The sequence below is a fragment of the Macaca nemestrina genome, chromosome 11 (assembly GCF_043159975.1).
Source record: "Macaca nemestrina isolate mMacNem1 chromosome 11, mMacNem.hap1, whole genome shotgun sequence".
NCBI classification, from domain to species: Eukaryota; Metazoa; Chordata; class Mammalia; order Primates; family Cercopithecidae; genus Macaca; species Macaca nemestrina.
In genome coordinates, this window is record NC_092135.1 from 59164682 (window position 1) to 59183722 (window position 19041).

At 34.1% G+C, this 19041-nt stretch overlaps 1 protein-coding gene and 1 long non-coding RNA gene across 3 annotated transcripts in view; one reads left to right on the forward strand and one right to left on the reverse strand.

Moving 5' to 3' along the window:
* Positions 1 to 17625, reverse strand: part of LOC139357130 (uncharacterized) — a 34823-nt gene extending 17198 nt beyond the window's left edge. Inside the window, exons 1-2 of the long non-coding RNA XR_011609813.1 lie at positions 17538 to 17625; positions 993 to 1092 (exon numbers count right to left, since the gene is read on the reverse strand). This is a non-coding gene — a long non-coding RNA (uncharacterized lncRNA). The remainder of the gene's footprint in view (positions 1 to 992; positions 1093 to 17537) is intronic.
* LOC105483351 (proteasome 26S subunit, non-ATPase 14) overlaps positions 1 to 19041 on the forward strand; it is a 110485-nt gene that overhangs the window by 79427 nt on the left and 12017 nt on the right. For both annotated transcript variants that reach the window (XM_011744193.3, XM_011744192.2), the window contains 3 exons: positions 3564 to 3671; positions 9233 to 9307; positions 13643 to 13768. In XM_011744193.3, the coding sequence (XP_011742495.1) occupies positions 3564 to 3671; positions 9233 to 9307; positions 13643 to 13768 (309 nt within the window). The remainder of the gene's footprint in view (positions 1 to 3563; positions 3672 to 9232; positions 9308 to 13642; positions 13769 to 19041) is intronic.

Sequence of the window (19041 nt, forward strand, 5' to 3'; positions counted from 1 at the left end):
TTTAGTATCTATTTCCAAGAGTTGCAATTAGTAAAGCAACCATGGTACTGAAATCTGCACATCCCACAAGCTAATTATATTTGCAAGGTCAGAGTGAATACATATTTTCAGAAAAATAAAGGGTTATATAAATATGTGTCTTCTACTTGGCTGTTATATCACAGTTTGTTGATCTGGAGTATAATGTGTACAATTCACAAATTTGTCTGATAACAGAAAGTGGTGTGTGATTGTGTTTATTTTACTAACCAGTATATTCACAGCAATCACTTCCAAATATCTCTCCAGTAAAGATGTGTTAATTACAAAACAGACAAGGTCTTCTATTATATTAAAGCTACTAACAAGAAGACAGCAGGAATCACACATGTAAATAGCATCATCAACCCCTATTTTAGTCCTCTGTTTTGATCTGTGAGTTGCGCATAGACCAAAGGTGCTATTAAAGACTGAGTGTATGAAATAGGCAGCATTATATGAACAAAATTTATTCAACAAGAAAACAGACCTTTAACATGAATTTAACAAGCCTGAGAAATTATAAACTATCATATGCTGCAGATTCATGCAGTGATAATAAACAAAAAAGGAAAGTAAGAGGTTTCCCTAAGCTAGCCAAACTGCTAATGGTTTTGTTATAAGCTGTCTACTGTTGCAGTGACCTCTGAAAAGTCTCAAGGCACTTGTACCAGAAAAAATTAAATGGTCAGGCTGGTGAATAGAGACTCAATGTGGTGTGTAGGCCTTCAGTATGGAAAGGAATTTTTCAAAGTCTAGCATCATATTCCTGAAAATATTCTTCATACTTTACTCAGAGGTTTTTGTTATTATATATTAAGGAGATACTTTTTGTGTAAAGTTTTTTGGTTAATTACTGCTTTAGTTTATAAGATACAAACTGAACTAATTTAATGTCTATATACTTCAAAATGAACTGTTTAGAAAACTCAGAGAGCTCAAAAAAATGGATTATTTCCCCTACCCACCCATACCTTAATTAATTCTTGGGGGTTCTTTGTTCAGTGTGTTGTATCTAAGATTTCTGTTCTTAACCATGGAGTGATCATTTTGCTGTCATTCTGTTGCATCATGCTGTAAATACATAAACATGGAGAAACGCTTTCAGCTTATACACACCATCGAGTGCTCACTAGGGCTTTTTTTTTTTTTTTTTAATCTTACTGTGGCATAATTAACACCTTCTTCACCCGTTGCTCATTAGTGCACTGGACATTAATGAGTCTATTTTGATAGGTTGCTCTCAGGGATAAATCCACTTATTTTCACAGCGCAAAAAGCAATGATAAAATTATACAAAAATTAAAATGTAGACTATATTGCCATGTTTATATTTTATTGCATACTAAATCTAATTTTGGTCTGCAGGTTGTTGAACATGTTAGTTTCCTTAAGACAGTTGCTATAGTGATGGCAGCAAATTCCTTTAATCTTAGTGTAAAGTAGTCATTTTCTATAGGCCATCATTGATACTTAGGAATTGTCAATGAAAGCATGTCATTTTATTAACTTCTTGAATTTTTCTCTTAATTTCTTAAGAAAATTAAAAAAAATTGTTTTTAACAGATCATGATACCTATTTAACTGGTATTTTCATTTCCTTTTTATGAAGTTTCACACCTGCTTATAATATTTCAGAGAAATAATACAGACTTCTACAAGTAAAATAGCTGTCTGCCGTTTTAGTTTGAAAGCATTCACTATAAAAAAGTATACAGGAATTTTGTTGTGCTATATAATGAAATTTTCATAGTTTTGTAGCAGCTTTTTCTCCCCCTCATAAATGATTTTACTGAAATCTTGAAATGGACCAAAATGATGCTTTGCTCTTAAATATTTACCATTAATAGTTAGGGTGGCAATTCTTAATTTTGTGTTTAAGTTATATACCTATCTTTGAAAATGGTCACCTTCTTCCTCCTTTGCCAACATTTTAACTTTATCTTATTTAGTATGAGTGTGAGAAAATTTTACTTCTGTATTTTTAACAATTGTTTGAAGTTATTTATGATAACATCTGATTAAAATATGTCTGATATTAGTACTTGTTTTTATTGCTTTTTTAAAAAAAGAATATGTTTAGAAAAAAATTTTAAGTATAAGCAATGTAGGCCGTATTTATTTATATATAAACCTGAAAGTTAAGTGTGGATTGAGGTTATTGTATAAAAAGAAAAAAGTTTTCACAAACCATTAAATCATTCATGTTCTTGGGATACTTGGCTTTATTTTGATGCAAGAGGAATGAATCTTTGGGAAAATGTTAACTGTTCAAAATAAAAGTAAAATTCAGAGTTGATATTGTAGGCCAAATGAGTAGACAGAAACTTGGATTGATTCACTTGCCATCATGTTTTAGTCTAGGTTTGTATTTTTTGTTATTGTCTTTGGACCCATCATAGCAATCTTTTACAAAGGGTGATTTCTTTCTTTAAATCTTGTTCTTTAGCATACAGCATGCAGTAATACTTATTACAAACAGAATTTTCAGACTTGATTAGATTTGGTTGGCTTAAGTATTTTTAATCTCTTAATATCCTCAAGTAATAATTGTACGCATAAGAACAAATCTAGTTGACACAGCTTTTAAAACATTGATTGTTCAGCACTTTTAAAGGCAAAATATAGAAATACTCTGCTACTATACTATCTTGCTTTGATTGTTTTATGTGATAAATCTATTGAGTTAAATTCCCTTAAAGTGGCAGTCTGTCTTAAAGTCACATGACTTTACGTAAAACTTTACAGTGTTGAAAAGCTTTAGCAAGTATGTGATTTTTGTCAATCTCTTTATATGTAAGAGCTAACAGATGTTATTGTATCATAGAAGAATTTGAAGTATTTCTGTACACACAAAAAGAATATACCTATTGTAATTTCTTTACCATGAATTTAGGACCTTATCATTCCATACCATGTTCTTGGCTTAAAGCATGGATGACCTTGGTTTTCTTATATTGTGCCTTCTATACTTGACAGTGGCTTGGACATTTAAGGCCATCAGACAAGGTATAAAGTCTTTCATAGTCACAAGAAGTAAAAGGTATCTGACTAGAAGAGAATACGTGGGCAAGTGCCTTGCTGGCTGTAATTTTGTTGTCATTTCAAGTACTGTGGTGGTGTAATTGATGTGACAGGGCTGGGCTTTAGATGTGGTCCCTTAACTTGTGCTCACTTTCAGTTTTAGTTTCTCTGTCATTCATTTTGATTAGGTAAAATTTAGGTGACAAACATATGCACACCAGTGAAGGCTGTTTGGTGTAAGTTTAGTAATGATATATTTCAATAATAAAGATGCAAAGTTAATTTTTTTCTTTACTGTTTCATGAAAATTGCAATAATTGGTGTCACCTTACATTACAAGATAGAGGGTGGTGTGCTGATGGCACAGTCAGCAGGAGGTTCTTTTTTATTAATATTATAATTAAATGATTTTCTGGATATAGTCCAGAAACAGATGCACGTTGATCATGCCTTGTCCACTGTTGCTTGGCATTATCACTTGCTTTTAAAAAAAGAATTGACTTGACACCTTGTTTTTACAGGTTGTTATTGATGCCTTCAGATTGATCAATGCTAATATGATGGTCTTAGGACATGAACCAAGACAAACAACTTCAAATCTGGGTCACTTAAACAAGCCATCTATCCAGGTATTGCCTATATTTGATAATGTGTTAAAACTCTGTTTTACATTTTAAAAGCCTGCTATAAGTAGTCTTTTTAAGTTCTAATTCTTAGTATTTTAATTTGCTTGCACATTAATTTTTCTTTTGTTTTAAAAGAGAATTGTAGAAATACTGTAAAAGTTAGATTTGCTCATGTGTGAGTCAATTTTTAATGGGGTCTTTAAATTTTCCTATCATATTTGAGGACACCCTTTTTGGGAGCATAGTAGATCCTTTATCTTGAAAGCATTCTGGCTTTGCATGGTTAACATTATAGAGAAGGACCAATAGGAGTTTCAGGTGAAGGACATAACTATTATCATTGCTTGATTAGTAGGTATTTTTCATAGCAGAAAACAATGGAGAAATTGCTGTATATTTTAAGATATCCCTAGAAATAATTCTTAAATATACTTAAAATTTTCTTTTTTAAAAAACCCACCTTTAAAATAAACCCTATAAAAGACCTCCATGTGTTACTTGTGATGAGAGTTTATATCTTGTTTTTTATTGTGATAATCAGTTACCATTAATTGCAGTTACCGATATTCAGACACTTAATATCCTCTTGAGTGATTGTTTTCTTTGTATCATTCACATGCCATGTTGTTTTTATACAAATCTGTATTGTCTGCAAAAATTATTTTAAATGTGTTTTTAAATGCACCACAGTCTGTGGCTATCTAGTTAATTACTTCTCTAAAGATTAATTAAATGGGCAGAAATACCACGTTTGGTTAAGTAGAATACATAAAACAAAGACATTTTAGTAGTTATTGCTGCTCCCTTCTGAAACCTTGCTCTGTCATGAGGTTGTCTTTGGGGAGTTATGGCTTTGACAGTTAACCATGGTTAAGCCTTAGTTACACTTTGATAACTTTATACTTTTAAATGCTTAATTTTGCGGCAGTCACTCTTCCGAAATCTTCATCAAAGTGAAGTGTTTTGTTTTAAAGGATTGAGGTGTGATTTGAAAAAAAAAAAAAAAATTGCAAGTCAAGGAAAACTGCAAAGTATAATGAGTATGAAATAAGCTACCAGTGGTTTTGACTGGGTACAGACAAGCCCGTACTTGCATGTTCCAAGAGAATATATTATTGGACCTGTTTAGCCTGTGATAATGACCTTTTTTTATAAACTCCAGTAGCATCATACTGCTTCATTATTTTTTGCAAAAGGTTAAGTAGCATCTCACAAGCCAAGATCATTGTGATTACTACATGGTATGTTTCTGCCAGAAGTTTTTACTAATTGCAACTCACTCACCACCTGTTGCAGATTTCTTTTTTAAAATTAAAGCACTGCTTTTTAACCTTAAAAATCGACTGTAATCAATATTAATAATGTGTTTTTTTAATACCAGTCCAGTTTGTATTTTTTAATCTTACTTTACAGCCTGTAATTTAAAGTGCACCTTATAAAGCAGGTTCCAAACCTGTGTTAAACAACATGTGTATATAACAACTACAGCATCATTATTTTTCCTTTCATTTTAGTTTGTTTTACCTTCCAATTAGAACTTCTAAATATATTTATTTCACAGTTTATATAGCGCCCATCAGAATGACATCTATCTGGGTGCTCTATAGTTTTAAGACAATTTCAATACTAAAACACACAAATGGGACCAAGCCAACAAGTCACAGAACAAAGCCACATCTTAATGTACTTTCTTATTTTTCTAAGACAAGCTAGAAAACAACCCAGAAGAGTCTGAAGGGAATAGTAATATCTGTAATGAATTTTACTTTATGTTAGCAGAATATTTAACTCTGGGATCAGAAGCCTTTCAGAAATGCCATGCCTTTTATTTTGAAGGGGAAATTAGCTGGTGTTAAGAGGGGCCTTGCTCTTAAACCAGCTTTCAAGTAGTAGGGATAAAAGTCTGATAACAACCATCAGCTCACATGCTGGTGGTCACTAATGATTTTCTAACAGATTTTTTTTTTACTATTATACTTAAAGTAGTAGAGAAAAATTATGATTCATTGTAGACGGCTATTTAATAATTTGGGAAAAGTTCAAATATGTTAAGTAAGAAAAAGATTATACAGCAGAATATATCAGTTCTGCATTCTGCAAGCGTGTATTTTATAGATGGTGTCTGTATATTTTATACCAGGATATTAGCATTGGTTACCTTTGGATGGTAGAATTGTGAGATTTTTTTGTCTTTCCTTGCCCATATTTCTTAAATTTTTGTTCAGTGAAACATACATTGCTTTTAGAAAATGTTATTTTTAAAGTACTAATTGACAGTGTTGAAATAAGCTAAGAGACAAAGGTTATTTTCACTTTCATGTTTTATATAATAGAAGCCACTAATAATCTTCATAGAGAGGAGAAAGTATAATGCCTGTACTCTAGGCTTTTATATTAATATATGATAATGTATATTATTTTGCACTTGGAACATTTGTCTGTTACTGTCAAATGTTTAGAATTGAGAGTTAACAAGCATTTATTTTAGTGACTAAATTTTTTAAACTATTCCATTATAAACTGTTCAGTGACATTTTGGATTCTTAAGTGTCACAGTAAATTTGAAGATTGGTAGTCAGTCTAATGGAAATTTAGTAAATATTGATGCATAGATGCATGTGCTAAGGCTAAGAGCCTCTAAGTATAGTGTTGAGTACAGTTGCATTGTTTAATAGAGTTAAGCTATTTGGAAAACATTGTATCAGTAATTACTGAACATATAAGTTATAAAACAATTGCACTAGAAAGGAGCCATTGTAATCTTTTCGTACATGAGGAAACCTGAGGCCCATAAAGGTGAGTTGCCCAGGTTGCCCAGTGAGGTAATGCAGGAACTAGTACTCATAACCAGATTGCTTCATTCTTTTATATTATCGTTGGAAATTTAATTAATTAATTTTGGCATAGATAATATATATACAGTTAAAAAAAATTTAAAGTACAAAGTCATTTAGCAAAAACTCTCCCTTCCTCTTTCGCCTTCTGCAACTCGGTTCTCCACTCTAGAGGGAACCACAAAACACATTTTGTTTCTTTTCAGTTATTCTATTTATATTCAGAAAGCTTCATTTTAGAACGTGATTTAAAGGATATCAGTTACCACCATATTTTCAGTTTATCAATATAAAATAAAGGCAAACAAATTTGTCTTTAGATCCAAGCACACCTTTTTAAGGAGCATGAAAACTTTAAAAACTTATCAGGAACCCATGAATAGCTTATATATAATTCGTAAACTGTTTTTATAATGCGCCTGCTTTTCCACAGCAGTGAGTGCATAGAGGTAAAATCATAAGTCAGTTGGTCGTGTGTAGTTCTACATGAACCCAAAAAGGACATGGCTGGTTGACTTATGATTTGGGAGGAAGGCACTGGGGGCACCACAGCAGGTGAGTAAGTGAAATTGAAAGACTACTTGAGGATATCATTTGATTTAAACTTACCATTGTTTTGTTATTGTTATACCTGCTGATCTTTCTTGCTGTCTGTGTTAGTTTTATTGCTTTTATCTAAAAAATTGATTTTCAAGTAATAGGGATAAAAGTCTGATAACAACCATCAGCTCACATGCTGCTGGTCACTATCAGGAACCCATGAGTCACTATCATGAACCATGACTATCAAAATGAGACTATCTGATTTTGATAGTCTCAAAAATATAGGGCCTAGTATCTGTGGGTCCATCAACTGGCTTCTGTATGTATTGGCTATAGCAGTTACTAGCTTTATGACCACCATGTAGGGTTGTGCAATTAGTGAGTGCATTGCGCAAACATGCTTGGATGAGGGAGCTTCCAGCTCAAGCTCCACTGTCTGCAGCCAGACTATGTCTGCTTAGAGGACTGAGCACCTTTTTCTAATTCTCTACCAGGATGATTCATCTCCTAATGTACACAAATAGCACAGATTAAAGGAAGCCCTGATCACTTCTACTTTTTGGTCTGTACAGAATAGCATTTTTATGCACTAAAATTTAATTCATTGCTCCCGATGATTATTGAAATGAATAAGGATTTAATATATACCCTTGGTACTTTACAATCAGTCACTGCTTCCTATGGAATTTCATAGCTCACTTTTATAACAGACATTGGTAAAATAAGAATCTATTGTTAAAGTACTCATCTAAAATATTTTCATACTCATTGGAGTGATTTTTGCTAGCAAAGCTTAAAAATTAACATAATGCTTTGTTTCATCCTGATCCTTAAAGTACACAGACTTAATCCAAGAATTTCCTGACATGTATTGTAGCATAGTATGTTAGAAAGAACATAGGCTAGGGAATAAGAATGACCTAGGTTCAGATCCCCATCTAGCCTTTCACTAGCTATAAACTTGGACAAATTACTATTTGTGTCTTATTTTCTTTTTTGTTGTTTTTGTTTTTTATAGAGATGGGGTCTTGCTATGTTGTCCAGGCTGGTCTTGAACTCTTGGGCTTAAGTGATCCAGTGCTGGGATTACAGGCTTGAGCCACTGAGCCTGATGCTGCATTTTATTTTCATCTGTCAAAATACAAATTGAATTGCCCTACCTCACAGTACTGTGAAGATTAGAAGATTTAATGTGTAAAGCAGATACTACCTGCTCATTAAATGTTCTCTTTTTTACCCCTTCTTCCTCTACCTCGGTGACATCTTAAGACCTACATTGTAAAAGTCCATTAGTTAGAGAAGTGGTGATTATTTTGGTTAGCTTTTGTCTTTAGATTCCTGAGGGTTAAGTCCAAAGTCCTTTTTGTTTTTATACTTGTTAAAAATATCCCTAAAGGTGTATTTCTGTACTTTCATGTTTTTCTAGGCTGCCAGAGGGTCCTTTAGGTCCACCACAATACTGTTGAACCTCATTTGAACACTTGATGTTGTTAGACTTAGATATGGGGGCAGTTGTGATTTGATTTCAGGACATCCAGGATTATTGTTTCTTAATAAAGCCATGCCGTTAGCTTAAGATTTTATTATGATTGGACTGTTCACCTTGGAAATAGAGTGAGGTGAAAAAAATTCTGGTTAGTGAGACTGCATGTCACTAGATAAGAGCATTAGCTAGACAGACCTAGTAAAGACCAAAATCCACATTGTTAATTTGGAGACATGCATAACATAATTATCTGAATCAATCATAACTGAATGAGGAAAAGGGGAACTCCAGATTAATGTGGGTAAAGAAACAGTTGTGTTATTGTAGCTTTTTAGGCTTTTCATTTGAAATACCCATGAGCCCCCTAGATATCATAAAGTTAGATTTAATAAATTATGAATGATTTATAAACTTAGCTTACAATAAGATCAAAGCTTATCTCTGACTGAGCAAGGCTACTGAAACTGCTTAATTTGTGCTCCTCCATATCATGCTTTGAAGAATGTGTAACCCATTCCTCTAAACCTTAGGTTTAAACTTATAGCTAAGAAAAATACTTTAATTTTGTCTTAATTTACTTAAAATAAAATGCCTTTATTAGAGGATGGTACAGGTATTATGTAAGAATATCAACAGTTTCAAACATTTTTATTAGGTGAAAAATAGTAATTTGTCCTTTTTAAAATCATTTATCTATATAGGCATTAATTCATGGACTAAACAGACATTATTACTCCATTACTATTAACTATCGGAAAAATGAACTGGAACAGAAGGTAAGTTTGAATTTTTATCTTATAGGAGGAAAAAAGTCTTTTTCAAACCATTTAAACTATTACCTGGAATGTGATTTAAATTTGAATTTTTGACCTCTTTCAGTGTTTCCAAATATTATTCCATTATTGATGAATTGCAGCACAAAATAAAGGAATATTTTATTGGACTATTTAAAAACACATTTTACCTTATTGGTAGGTGCTGAAGTGGGAGAGGAAGTAGGAAATAAATCAAACACTCCACTTTGGTTTTATGATAAATCATAAAAATATTTCTTTTCGTTCTGTGATTTTCTGATTATCTTCTTCAAGAAAAAGGCTTTTTGTAATTAAATTAGTAAATATATTGCTCTATAAATTTGAGAGGAATGACTTAAATTGCAGTTGTGTCATGCTTTTTGATTGTTTGTTTTAAGAGAGAGGGTCTTGTTCTGTCTCCCAGACTTCAGTGCAATGGTGTGATCATGGCACGCTGCAGCCTCAAACTTTTAGGTTCAAGGGATCCTCACTCTACAGCCTCCCGAGTAGCTGGGACTATCGGTATGCACCACCACACCTGGCTGTTTTTTGGGTGGTGGGTGGGAGGTAGAAACGGACTCTTGCTTTGTTGCTCAGGTTGGTCTTGAACTCCTGTGCTCAAGTGATCCTCTCACCTCAGCCTTCTAAAGTGCTGGGATCATTAGCATGAGCCATTGCACCCAGCCTAGTGCTTTTAGAAAACATACCATGTTTACTCTAAGGAAAACTAAAAGTGAGTCAAGGAGAAACAGTTATAGGGTTTTCAGATAATTTGTACTAGATTCTTATCCCATTTTATACCAGTTTTCAAGTTTGATTAGTTTTTAACATTACCTGACATTTTGATGAATTAGCATTCTCATTTGTTTCTACTATTTTAGGATTATTTCTAGTATAGTTTTTCTCTCAACTAATGCCAAGTATTTAACTCTGCCTGTTGTTTTTGATATTACAATCTGAACCACTTTCCCCCTCTTTACTATTACAATTAGTCATCCACCTAATTAGTTTCTTGTATTTCTCTCTGAGAAAGTTAAAAGCATTTTTTAAAAGAACACTGAGTTTACTGTTGATTGATAGCCAGTAAGTTTTGGTTAGTGAGACCACTCTCAAGTCTGAAAGTGATAAGTAATCAGTAGCAAATAAGATCATTCTATCTAGCCCAACTCACCAAGGTGTCTTAGACGGGGATTCTGGTACATGGCAAGTGGCGGATGGAGTGAGCTGGGCTCTCCACGCTTACCCCCTCTTTCAACCAGATCATGTCCATTTTTAATTTAATCTATATACTGGGGGGTGAGGGTATGCAATATAAGATTTTCTTTGAAATAAGAATTCTAATTTTGTTTTTTTTAAGTTTGTTAAACTAGAGTTTTAAAAGGTGAAATCCACTTATAAACTCATCTGAAGAGCCCAGTGCTTAAGCATGTAATGAGCGAGGGGAGTGGGGGACTACTTCCCCCTTGGCCTGAGGGGATCCTATATAGCTGTCTTCTAATTCCTGCCTGTGTACCACAATTTACTTCTGCTGTGATAGATTTAGTTGATTAAGTATATTTTTAACACTTATTTTTAATTTTACATGGAATGAGTACAGGCTGTGAAAAATGGCACCACTCAGGTACAAACAAAATTCAGAATATAAATATTTTATCAGACTGCTATCTGATACCCATCTATTCGGAAATGTCTAGCTAATTACATCAATTTTTTCTTTCTCTTTTTTGGGGGAGTATCTCATAAACTTAGCCATTTTCCTTGGCATAAACAGCAAATATATAAGCACTTACATAAATTACTTAATGTTATGTTTATGTTCTTAATAGCCCAGTTTAGCTGTTAAACTGCCTTCTTGGTAACAAAAGCTCTGCCTTTACTCTTATCCAGACAACTTGTATATTTAACCCCAAGCCTTACTTGAGGGTCTCAAGGGAATCCTTGTCCAGGTATGATAGGAATATCCTGCTGCTCCTTGGGAACTGTCTTTGTTTGCTTTTGAAGTGGTAGGGAAATCTTAAGTCTCAACACTTAATTATAGGTGGCTATATAGCATAGGTAGTTGTAGCAGCATCCACATTTCTCAAACATGTATTTTCTAGAATGGTATCAGTGGAGAAGCTAGGAAGCAATCAAAGAAACTGAAATCATCTGTGGAGGGTTTTCCTAATTTTTTTTGGCATACTCTCTTTGCCCCTGGAGCCATAGTAAGAAAATGGGAGAATTAGTGCCTTTGGAACCAAAGGAAGGGAATGGAGGAGTTTTGTATCTTGAAAAGTCTTATAGGTGATTTTGACAGGCAGCTTATTTTCCAATATACGATAAAGTTTGTACCACAAATAGCTGTAAACTTCTAAGCAAGTAGGATAATTTTTCTAAACGAAACCCCCATATATCTCCAAGTACATCTTCAGATTCTCATGGGTCAGGGATCTCATTTAAAGTATAACGGTTCTATTGACAAAACAACAATCATTTTATAGCCATCATTTTTTTTCTTTTACTTTTCACAGTTTTGTGAATCATCCAAAGGGGAAAACTTATTTAATGATAGTCCTCAATTGAAGAAAATTTGTAGGGTAGGACTTTAAGAAAAACTGTCTTAAAATATAAACTTGAAAACTTAAAAACTTCTAAGAATAAGTACTCAGAATTGTAAGTCCAATTTGAGAAACGTTGAACTAAGGTGTTTAGTTTCATGATCACTAATATAGGGTCCAACCCCAATTTGCTGGTGTGATTGCACATGAGTTTTTTTTTTTTTTTTTTTTTTTTTTTTGGAGTCTCACTCACTCTGTCACCCAGGCTGGAGTGTAGTGGCGTGATCTCAGCTCACTGCAACCTCCGTCTCCCGGGTCCAAGTGATTCCTCTGCCTCAGCCTCCCCAAGTAGCTGAGATTACAGGCGTGTGCCACCACACCCAGCTAATTTTTGTGTTTTTAGGAGCGACGGGCTTTCACCATTTTTTTTGGTTTGTTTGTTTTAGAGGTATGAAGTAGGAGATCAGGGGTCTCACAGCCTTCAGAGCTGAGAGCCACGAACAGAGATTTGCCCACGTATTTATTAACAGCAAGCCAGTCATTAGCATTGTTTCTACAGATGTTCGATTAACTAAAAGTATCCCTTATAGGAAATGAAGGGATGGGCTAAAATAAAGGGATGGGCTTGGCTAGTTATCTGCAGCAGGAGCATGTCCTTAAGGCACAGATGGCTCATGCTGTTGTTTGTGGTTCAAGAACGCCTTTTTTTTTTTTTTTTTTTTTTTTAATTTAAGTTCTAGGGTACATGTGTACAACGTGCAGGTTTGTTACATATGTATACATGTGCCATGTTGGTGTGCTGCACCCATTAACTCGTCATTTCCATTAGGTATATCTCCTAATGCTATCCTTCCCCTCTTCCCCCTCCCCACAATAGGACCCGGTGTGGGGCTTTCACCATTTTAACCAGGCTAGTCTTGAATTGCTGACCTCAGCTGATTCGCCCGCCTTGACTTCCCAAAGTGCTGGGATTACAGGCATGAGCCACTGTGCCCAGCCTAGATAAATCTTTTATTCTCAGCTTCATGGCTTTTCATCCTGACAATAAGGAAGTTATAGATGGAATACCAGAATGTGAAGGAAACTTTGAGATTACCTAATACAAGCCCTTAATTCATAGATCTCTAAACTGAGGATCAGAAAGATTGACACAAGGTCACTCAGTAAATAGGGCATTTATCTCGTTATCTTGGCATTGAAAAGCTAGGCTATATGAAAAATTAGAGATACTTTGTGTAATATTAATATGAATGTCATTCATTCATCAGATGTTTATTGAGCTATTATTAGATATTGTTCTAGAATATAGACCCTAGTGGTCTTGAAATGAATAGGTCAAAATCCCTGCCTTCTTGATTTCCCTTTAGTGGGAGAGAAATGCAGTAAACAAGTAAACAAAAATTTCAGGTCTTTGTAAGCGTTATACAAGTAATACAGCAGGTTAAGGGAAGAAAGATTTTGATTTTGTTTAAGGTAGTGTAGTGCGACTATTTTAGGTATAGTATTGTTAGGGAAGACATCTATCTATAAGGAAGAGAGGAAGGCAAGTTATGCAAAGATGAGAATAGCCTTCTAGGTAGAAAGACAGCAAATGCAAAGGCCTTGGTGTTGGAGTACTCCTTAAGTTATATTAATATAAATACAGGAGCATTCTAATTGGAGTTTATTTGCATTAATAAAGTTAAATTTAAATCATTAAGTCAAAATTTTTTTTTTTCTCTAGACAATGAAGGGGGTATCCTCAAGGCAGAAAAATAATTACTTTTTCTTTATTTTTTAGATGTTGCTAAATTTGCATAAGAAGAGTTGGATGGAAGGTTTGACACTTCAGGACTACAGTGAACACTGTAAACACAATGAATCAGTGGTAAAAGAGATGTTAGAATTAGCCAAGAATTACAATAAGGTAAAAGTTACTTCCACCATTTGTTCTTTATAATCTTTGGAATACATATGATTAGATGCCAAGCATTGTATAAGTAATTAAAAATAGAGAAGCCTTTTTTGTAAATAAAATAGTAAATATTTGCTTAGCAGTTCATCTGGTCTGCAACTACTCACCCTTGCCTTTGTAATGCAAAGGCAGCCTTACACAATATGTAAAGGAATGAATGTGTTTGGGTTCTATTAAAACAAGCAGCTAGCCAGATTTGTCCCATGGGCTATAGTTTTTCAACTCCTGTTGAAGACCATGTAATACAGTTGCATATTTGAAATCTCTTCATTATTTAAGGTATGTTTTTCTTGAAGGGGACAGGGAGTAAGGGGATATAGATAACGATTAACAGCACTTACTACTTGCTGTGTATAATTTATATTATGAATGTTTCTATTTTTCATTTAATAATTATTTATTGGCTGGGCGCGGTGGCTCAAGCCTGTAATCCCAGCACTTTGGGAGGCCGAGACAGGCGGATCACGAGGTCAGGAGATCGAGACCATCCTGGCTCACACGGTGAAACTCCGTCTCTACTAAAAAATACAAAAAACTAGCTGGGTGAGGTGGCGGGCGCCTGTAGTCCCAGCTACTCGGGAGGCTGAGGCAGGAGAATGGCGTAACCCGGGAGGCGGAGCTTGCAGTGAGCTGAGATCCGGCCACTGCACTCCAGCCTGGGTGACAGAGCGAGACTCCGTCTCAAACAAACAAACAAACAAACAAACAAAAATAATTATTTATTAAAAATCGAATGTGCCAGGCATATCATACATGTATACATATAGATTGCAACTCATTAATGGGTTGAAAACCTGCAATCTGAAAATATACATTTATACATTATGCAATGTTACATTAACAAATATTTATTGAACATCTCTTATACAAGTTATGGTAAAAAAATGAATCCTTGCTTTATTTATAGGAAAACAGGAACAGTTAGACAAGCTTCTAAATAATCAGCGCATTAGTTAAAAATCAGTCTGTACCATAACACCTTCATATTCAGATTGTCCACAGACCAGCTATATCAGCATCACCTAGGATCTTGTTAGAAATGCAGACTTTCAGACCTACTGGCTCAAAATCTACACTTTAACAAGTTCTCCAGGAGATCTGTATACTCTTGAAATTAGACATTAGGAAATACTACCATAGAGAAGACCATGGGAAGCCCTGTAGGAGTTCAGAGGCTCTGACTTTGAAGCTGGCCAACATTCAGGTTGCTGTCTTACAGATAAACAACAATCGAACTAGGCCTTAAAGCATAAATAAGGCTTGAACATACAAAGAAATGTTAGCCTAGGCAAAATAAACATCACAGGCAAGGGCTAGGAGATAGAAGAGGCATAGAACAGATCCCGCAATCCCACCACTGGTTGCACATCCAAAGAAATGAAATCAGTATGTTGAAGAGATGTATATACTCCCATGTTCATTGGAGCATTATTCATAGTACCCAAGATATGGAGTCAACCTAAGTGTCAATCAACAGAGGAATAAAGAAGATGTGGTATATAGATATACATACAATGGAATACTATTCAGCCATTAAAAAAAAGGAAATCCTGTCATTTATGACAACATGGATAAACCTGAAAGGCATTATTTTAAGTGAAATAAGCCAGGTATTGAAAGCCAAGTACCACATCATCTCACTTATATGTGAAATCTAAAAAAGTTGAACTCATGGAAGTAGAGAGTAGAATTGTGGTTACCAGGAATGTGAGGTTTGGGTGGAGCAGGGTGGGTGGGGAGGTGTTGGGGAGAAAACAACACACAGGACATGTTTAGGAAACAATATGCTTGGCTAGTATGCATAGTACCTGAGGGTGAACAGTGGGGAATTAAGTTTTAAAAAGTTTTTGAAGTCAAATAACAGCACTTGGGATGTCAGGATAAGAGGTTTTTTTGAGGAGTTTTTTGTTTTGTTTGTTTTGTGAGATGGAATCTTGCTCTGTCACCCAGACTGGAGTATAGTGGTACGATCTCGGCTCACTGCAACATCTGTCTCCTGGGTTCAAGAGATTATTCTGCCTCAGCCTCCCAAGTAGCTGGGATTACAGGTGCCCGCTGCAACACCTGGCTAATTTTTATATCTTTTAGTAGAGACGGAGTTTCACCATGTTGTCCATGGCTGGTCTCAAACTCGTGACCTCAGGTTATTGACCCGCCTTGGCCTCCCAAAGTGCTGGGATTACAGGAGTGAGCCACCGTGCCTGGCCTAAGAGTTATTTTTGATCAGAGGCATGATATGCTTAGAACCTGACTTTAGAAACATAATTTCACAACAGTATAGAAGGAATGCTGCAAGAGAAGATTTGCAATGGAGAGTCTGTTTGAGAGGAGCTTGCTACTACCCAAACAAAAGATACGAAGAGTCTGTATTATTACCATGGTAGCAGTGGGAATGGAGGTATCAATAGACAAATAAAAAAAGCATGGTACTGGTTGGATAGACGAAGTAAAAGCAGGAGGAGGAATCAAAGAGGAATTCAAAGTTTCCTGCCTGGGTGACCAGTAGTATGGTAGTACCACTAGCATTTTCAATTTAGGTACAAGTAGAAGGATTGAGGAAGGAGGTAAAGAGTTTATTTTTAAGGAAGCAATTAGAAATGTGGGACTAGGAATTAATGGTAAGGGCTAGAGCTCAAGATTTCAGGATCATAGTTAAGATTGTTGTTAGTTATTACACCAAAACATAATATTTCCCTTTTAAAAATAAATACATCTTTTATCCAAGAGACAGTGTATAAAATTTACCAAGTGTAACAAGAAGACTTTTGAGAGAACTAAGCTTTAAAATAAAGTTGATGGGCCCATGCAAATGGAAATCCCAGCAGAATTAGGGTTGGCTTTGAAAAGTATGCCCTGATTATAGTGTTTCAACTGGAAATCCCCATTAGTGCTAGATCGTAGGGAAAATATTTCTTATCTTTCTAGTATATGTTTTCATGCTGTGGAGATTAGATAAAGAGAAATAAATCACTTACCATATTTTAAATAGTTAACCTTTTATAAGTAAAAAAGTTATGACTTAAGTAATTATTCAGCAGACTGTAGGAATGGTTTTCATTTCTCTGTAACATTACACGTTTAAGTAAATTTGTATTGGTACCACTGCCAGGAAATAACCTATTTATGGTTACTGCTGCCCATCTACAGAAGTTTTTCCTATTTTACAGTTTTAAAAAATCTCTGTAGTACTCAAAAACTTGTAAGGTTTGGTTATAAAATGAAAACAATGTGTAAGCTGTGATATGAAAGAGTCCAAATTTGGGAATGTAATTCCCTCTGTGATTGAAAGAAATACGGTGGGTTTTTTTAGTAACACTTAAAATATAAAAAGAAAGGCCCATGCTACCAATTCTTCATAGTATTCTTTTTAATTGGTTGGTGTTTTAAGCTAAGGTAATTACTGTTGGATGCCAGTTAGGTCCTAAAGTAAAAGAAGGTTAGAAAATAATTAAATTCTTATGTCGCAAGTTTTCAGTTTCAAGTCTGAATTCCACACAAATTCTGCTTGATTATTATTAGTCATTTGATTTTTTTCTAATTACTGAACCACAACACCCACAGTTCTGTTTTTCCAAGTCTCCTAATTTATTCATGCCAAGATGCATCTGCTATTTTTTTTTAAATTTTGATAATGTTTGATTACATACTTGTAAATGAATGTGCAGGTGAAAAAATGAATTGCGAAGAACATTTTAAGAATAGCATAGAAACAAAAATTTACCTTTTTTTTCCCCAAGCATGTAGCGCTATAAATTCTGAGATCTGACAGTTTACTGTTCAGGTGGAAATATTGACCTACTTAGTAACCTGAAAGAAAGTTTGAATATTTCTTTTATATGCTTACATATGAAATATGTAAATATACAATTACATTTGGTTTAATACAGTAGCTATACTAAATGCAGATATCTCATTTGGTAGTACAATATGATAAAAACAACAGATTAAATATTGGGGAAAAGAGGTAAGATTATTATTATTTGGATGTGATAGAATGTGTTTGCAATCAAACATAAAAATCTAAGAGAATAAACTTAGAAAACTCTTAGAACTGTTTTAATCAAGAATTATATAATTGGTAAACACAGTTATATAAACTGAAAACAGTCGAAAAATAGGCAAATCAGTTACAGTAGCATCTAAAATCATAAAATATTCAGGAATTAACCATCACAAGAAATGTAAATGTGTAAGTGTGTATGACTTATGTGAAGAAAATGAAAAACATTTGTAAATAAATTGGGACATACCATGTTTCCAAATGGGAAGACTTAGTATTGTAAAGCTGCTGTCAGGCTTCCCAAAAGTTACTATAATTCTAGTAAGAATATTAATGTGAGCTTTGAAAAATTTGATAACGTGACGTTAAAGTTTATCTTCATAAAATAACAACTAGCATTTATTGTTTGTTATGAGTCAGAATGGGAGAAAATATTTTTACCTATAACACAGAGTGAGCTAGTACCCAAAAATACATAATACTCAGAGAATTCCTATAAAATATTTATTTTATTTTTGTTTTTTATTTCTGTAAGTTACTGAGGAACAAGTGGTGTTTGGTTCCATGAGTAAGTTCTTTAATGCCGATTTGTGAGATTTTGGTGCACCCATCCCTTGAGCAGTATACACTGTACCCAATTTGTAGCCTTGGCCTATAAAATATTTTTTTTTAAATAAGTTGAGCAAAAGAGAAAACTCACTGAAAAAAAAGACAAATGGTATATAAACATGGAAAAGTTCTAGCCTTTTTAAGTAGTCAAAAAAAAGTTAAAATAAGTAGAAAATTTTTTTTTCTTTTTAAATAAAAAAGAATTTTTTAGGAAAATATAGCAGTAATGGGAAAGTAATTGATAGAACATTTTTGGAGGCCATCTTTCAGTTTTAAGTGCATATAACTCTTTAAACAACATGTTCTCTGTAGAGGATTTATTATGAAAAATAAAATTTCACAAAAACTAACTTAGAGAAATATCTACAATCTGCTGTTAGATGTACAAAATTAAATTGTATAACAATTTGAAAATAATTCCTATCACGTTATCTTCTCTCCCTTTTTCAAAAGTATCTCTATCTTGCATATATGTCAACCTATTGTGTTGGTAGCAGTATGTGTGAGGCAGGAGACTCTATACTTTATGTAATGCCTGAATTATTTTCAGTTTTTGCTTTAAGCAAGTAATACTTATATGTAAGGTTGTGTTAGCTCAAAATAACAATGGCTTAAA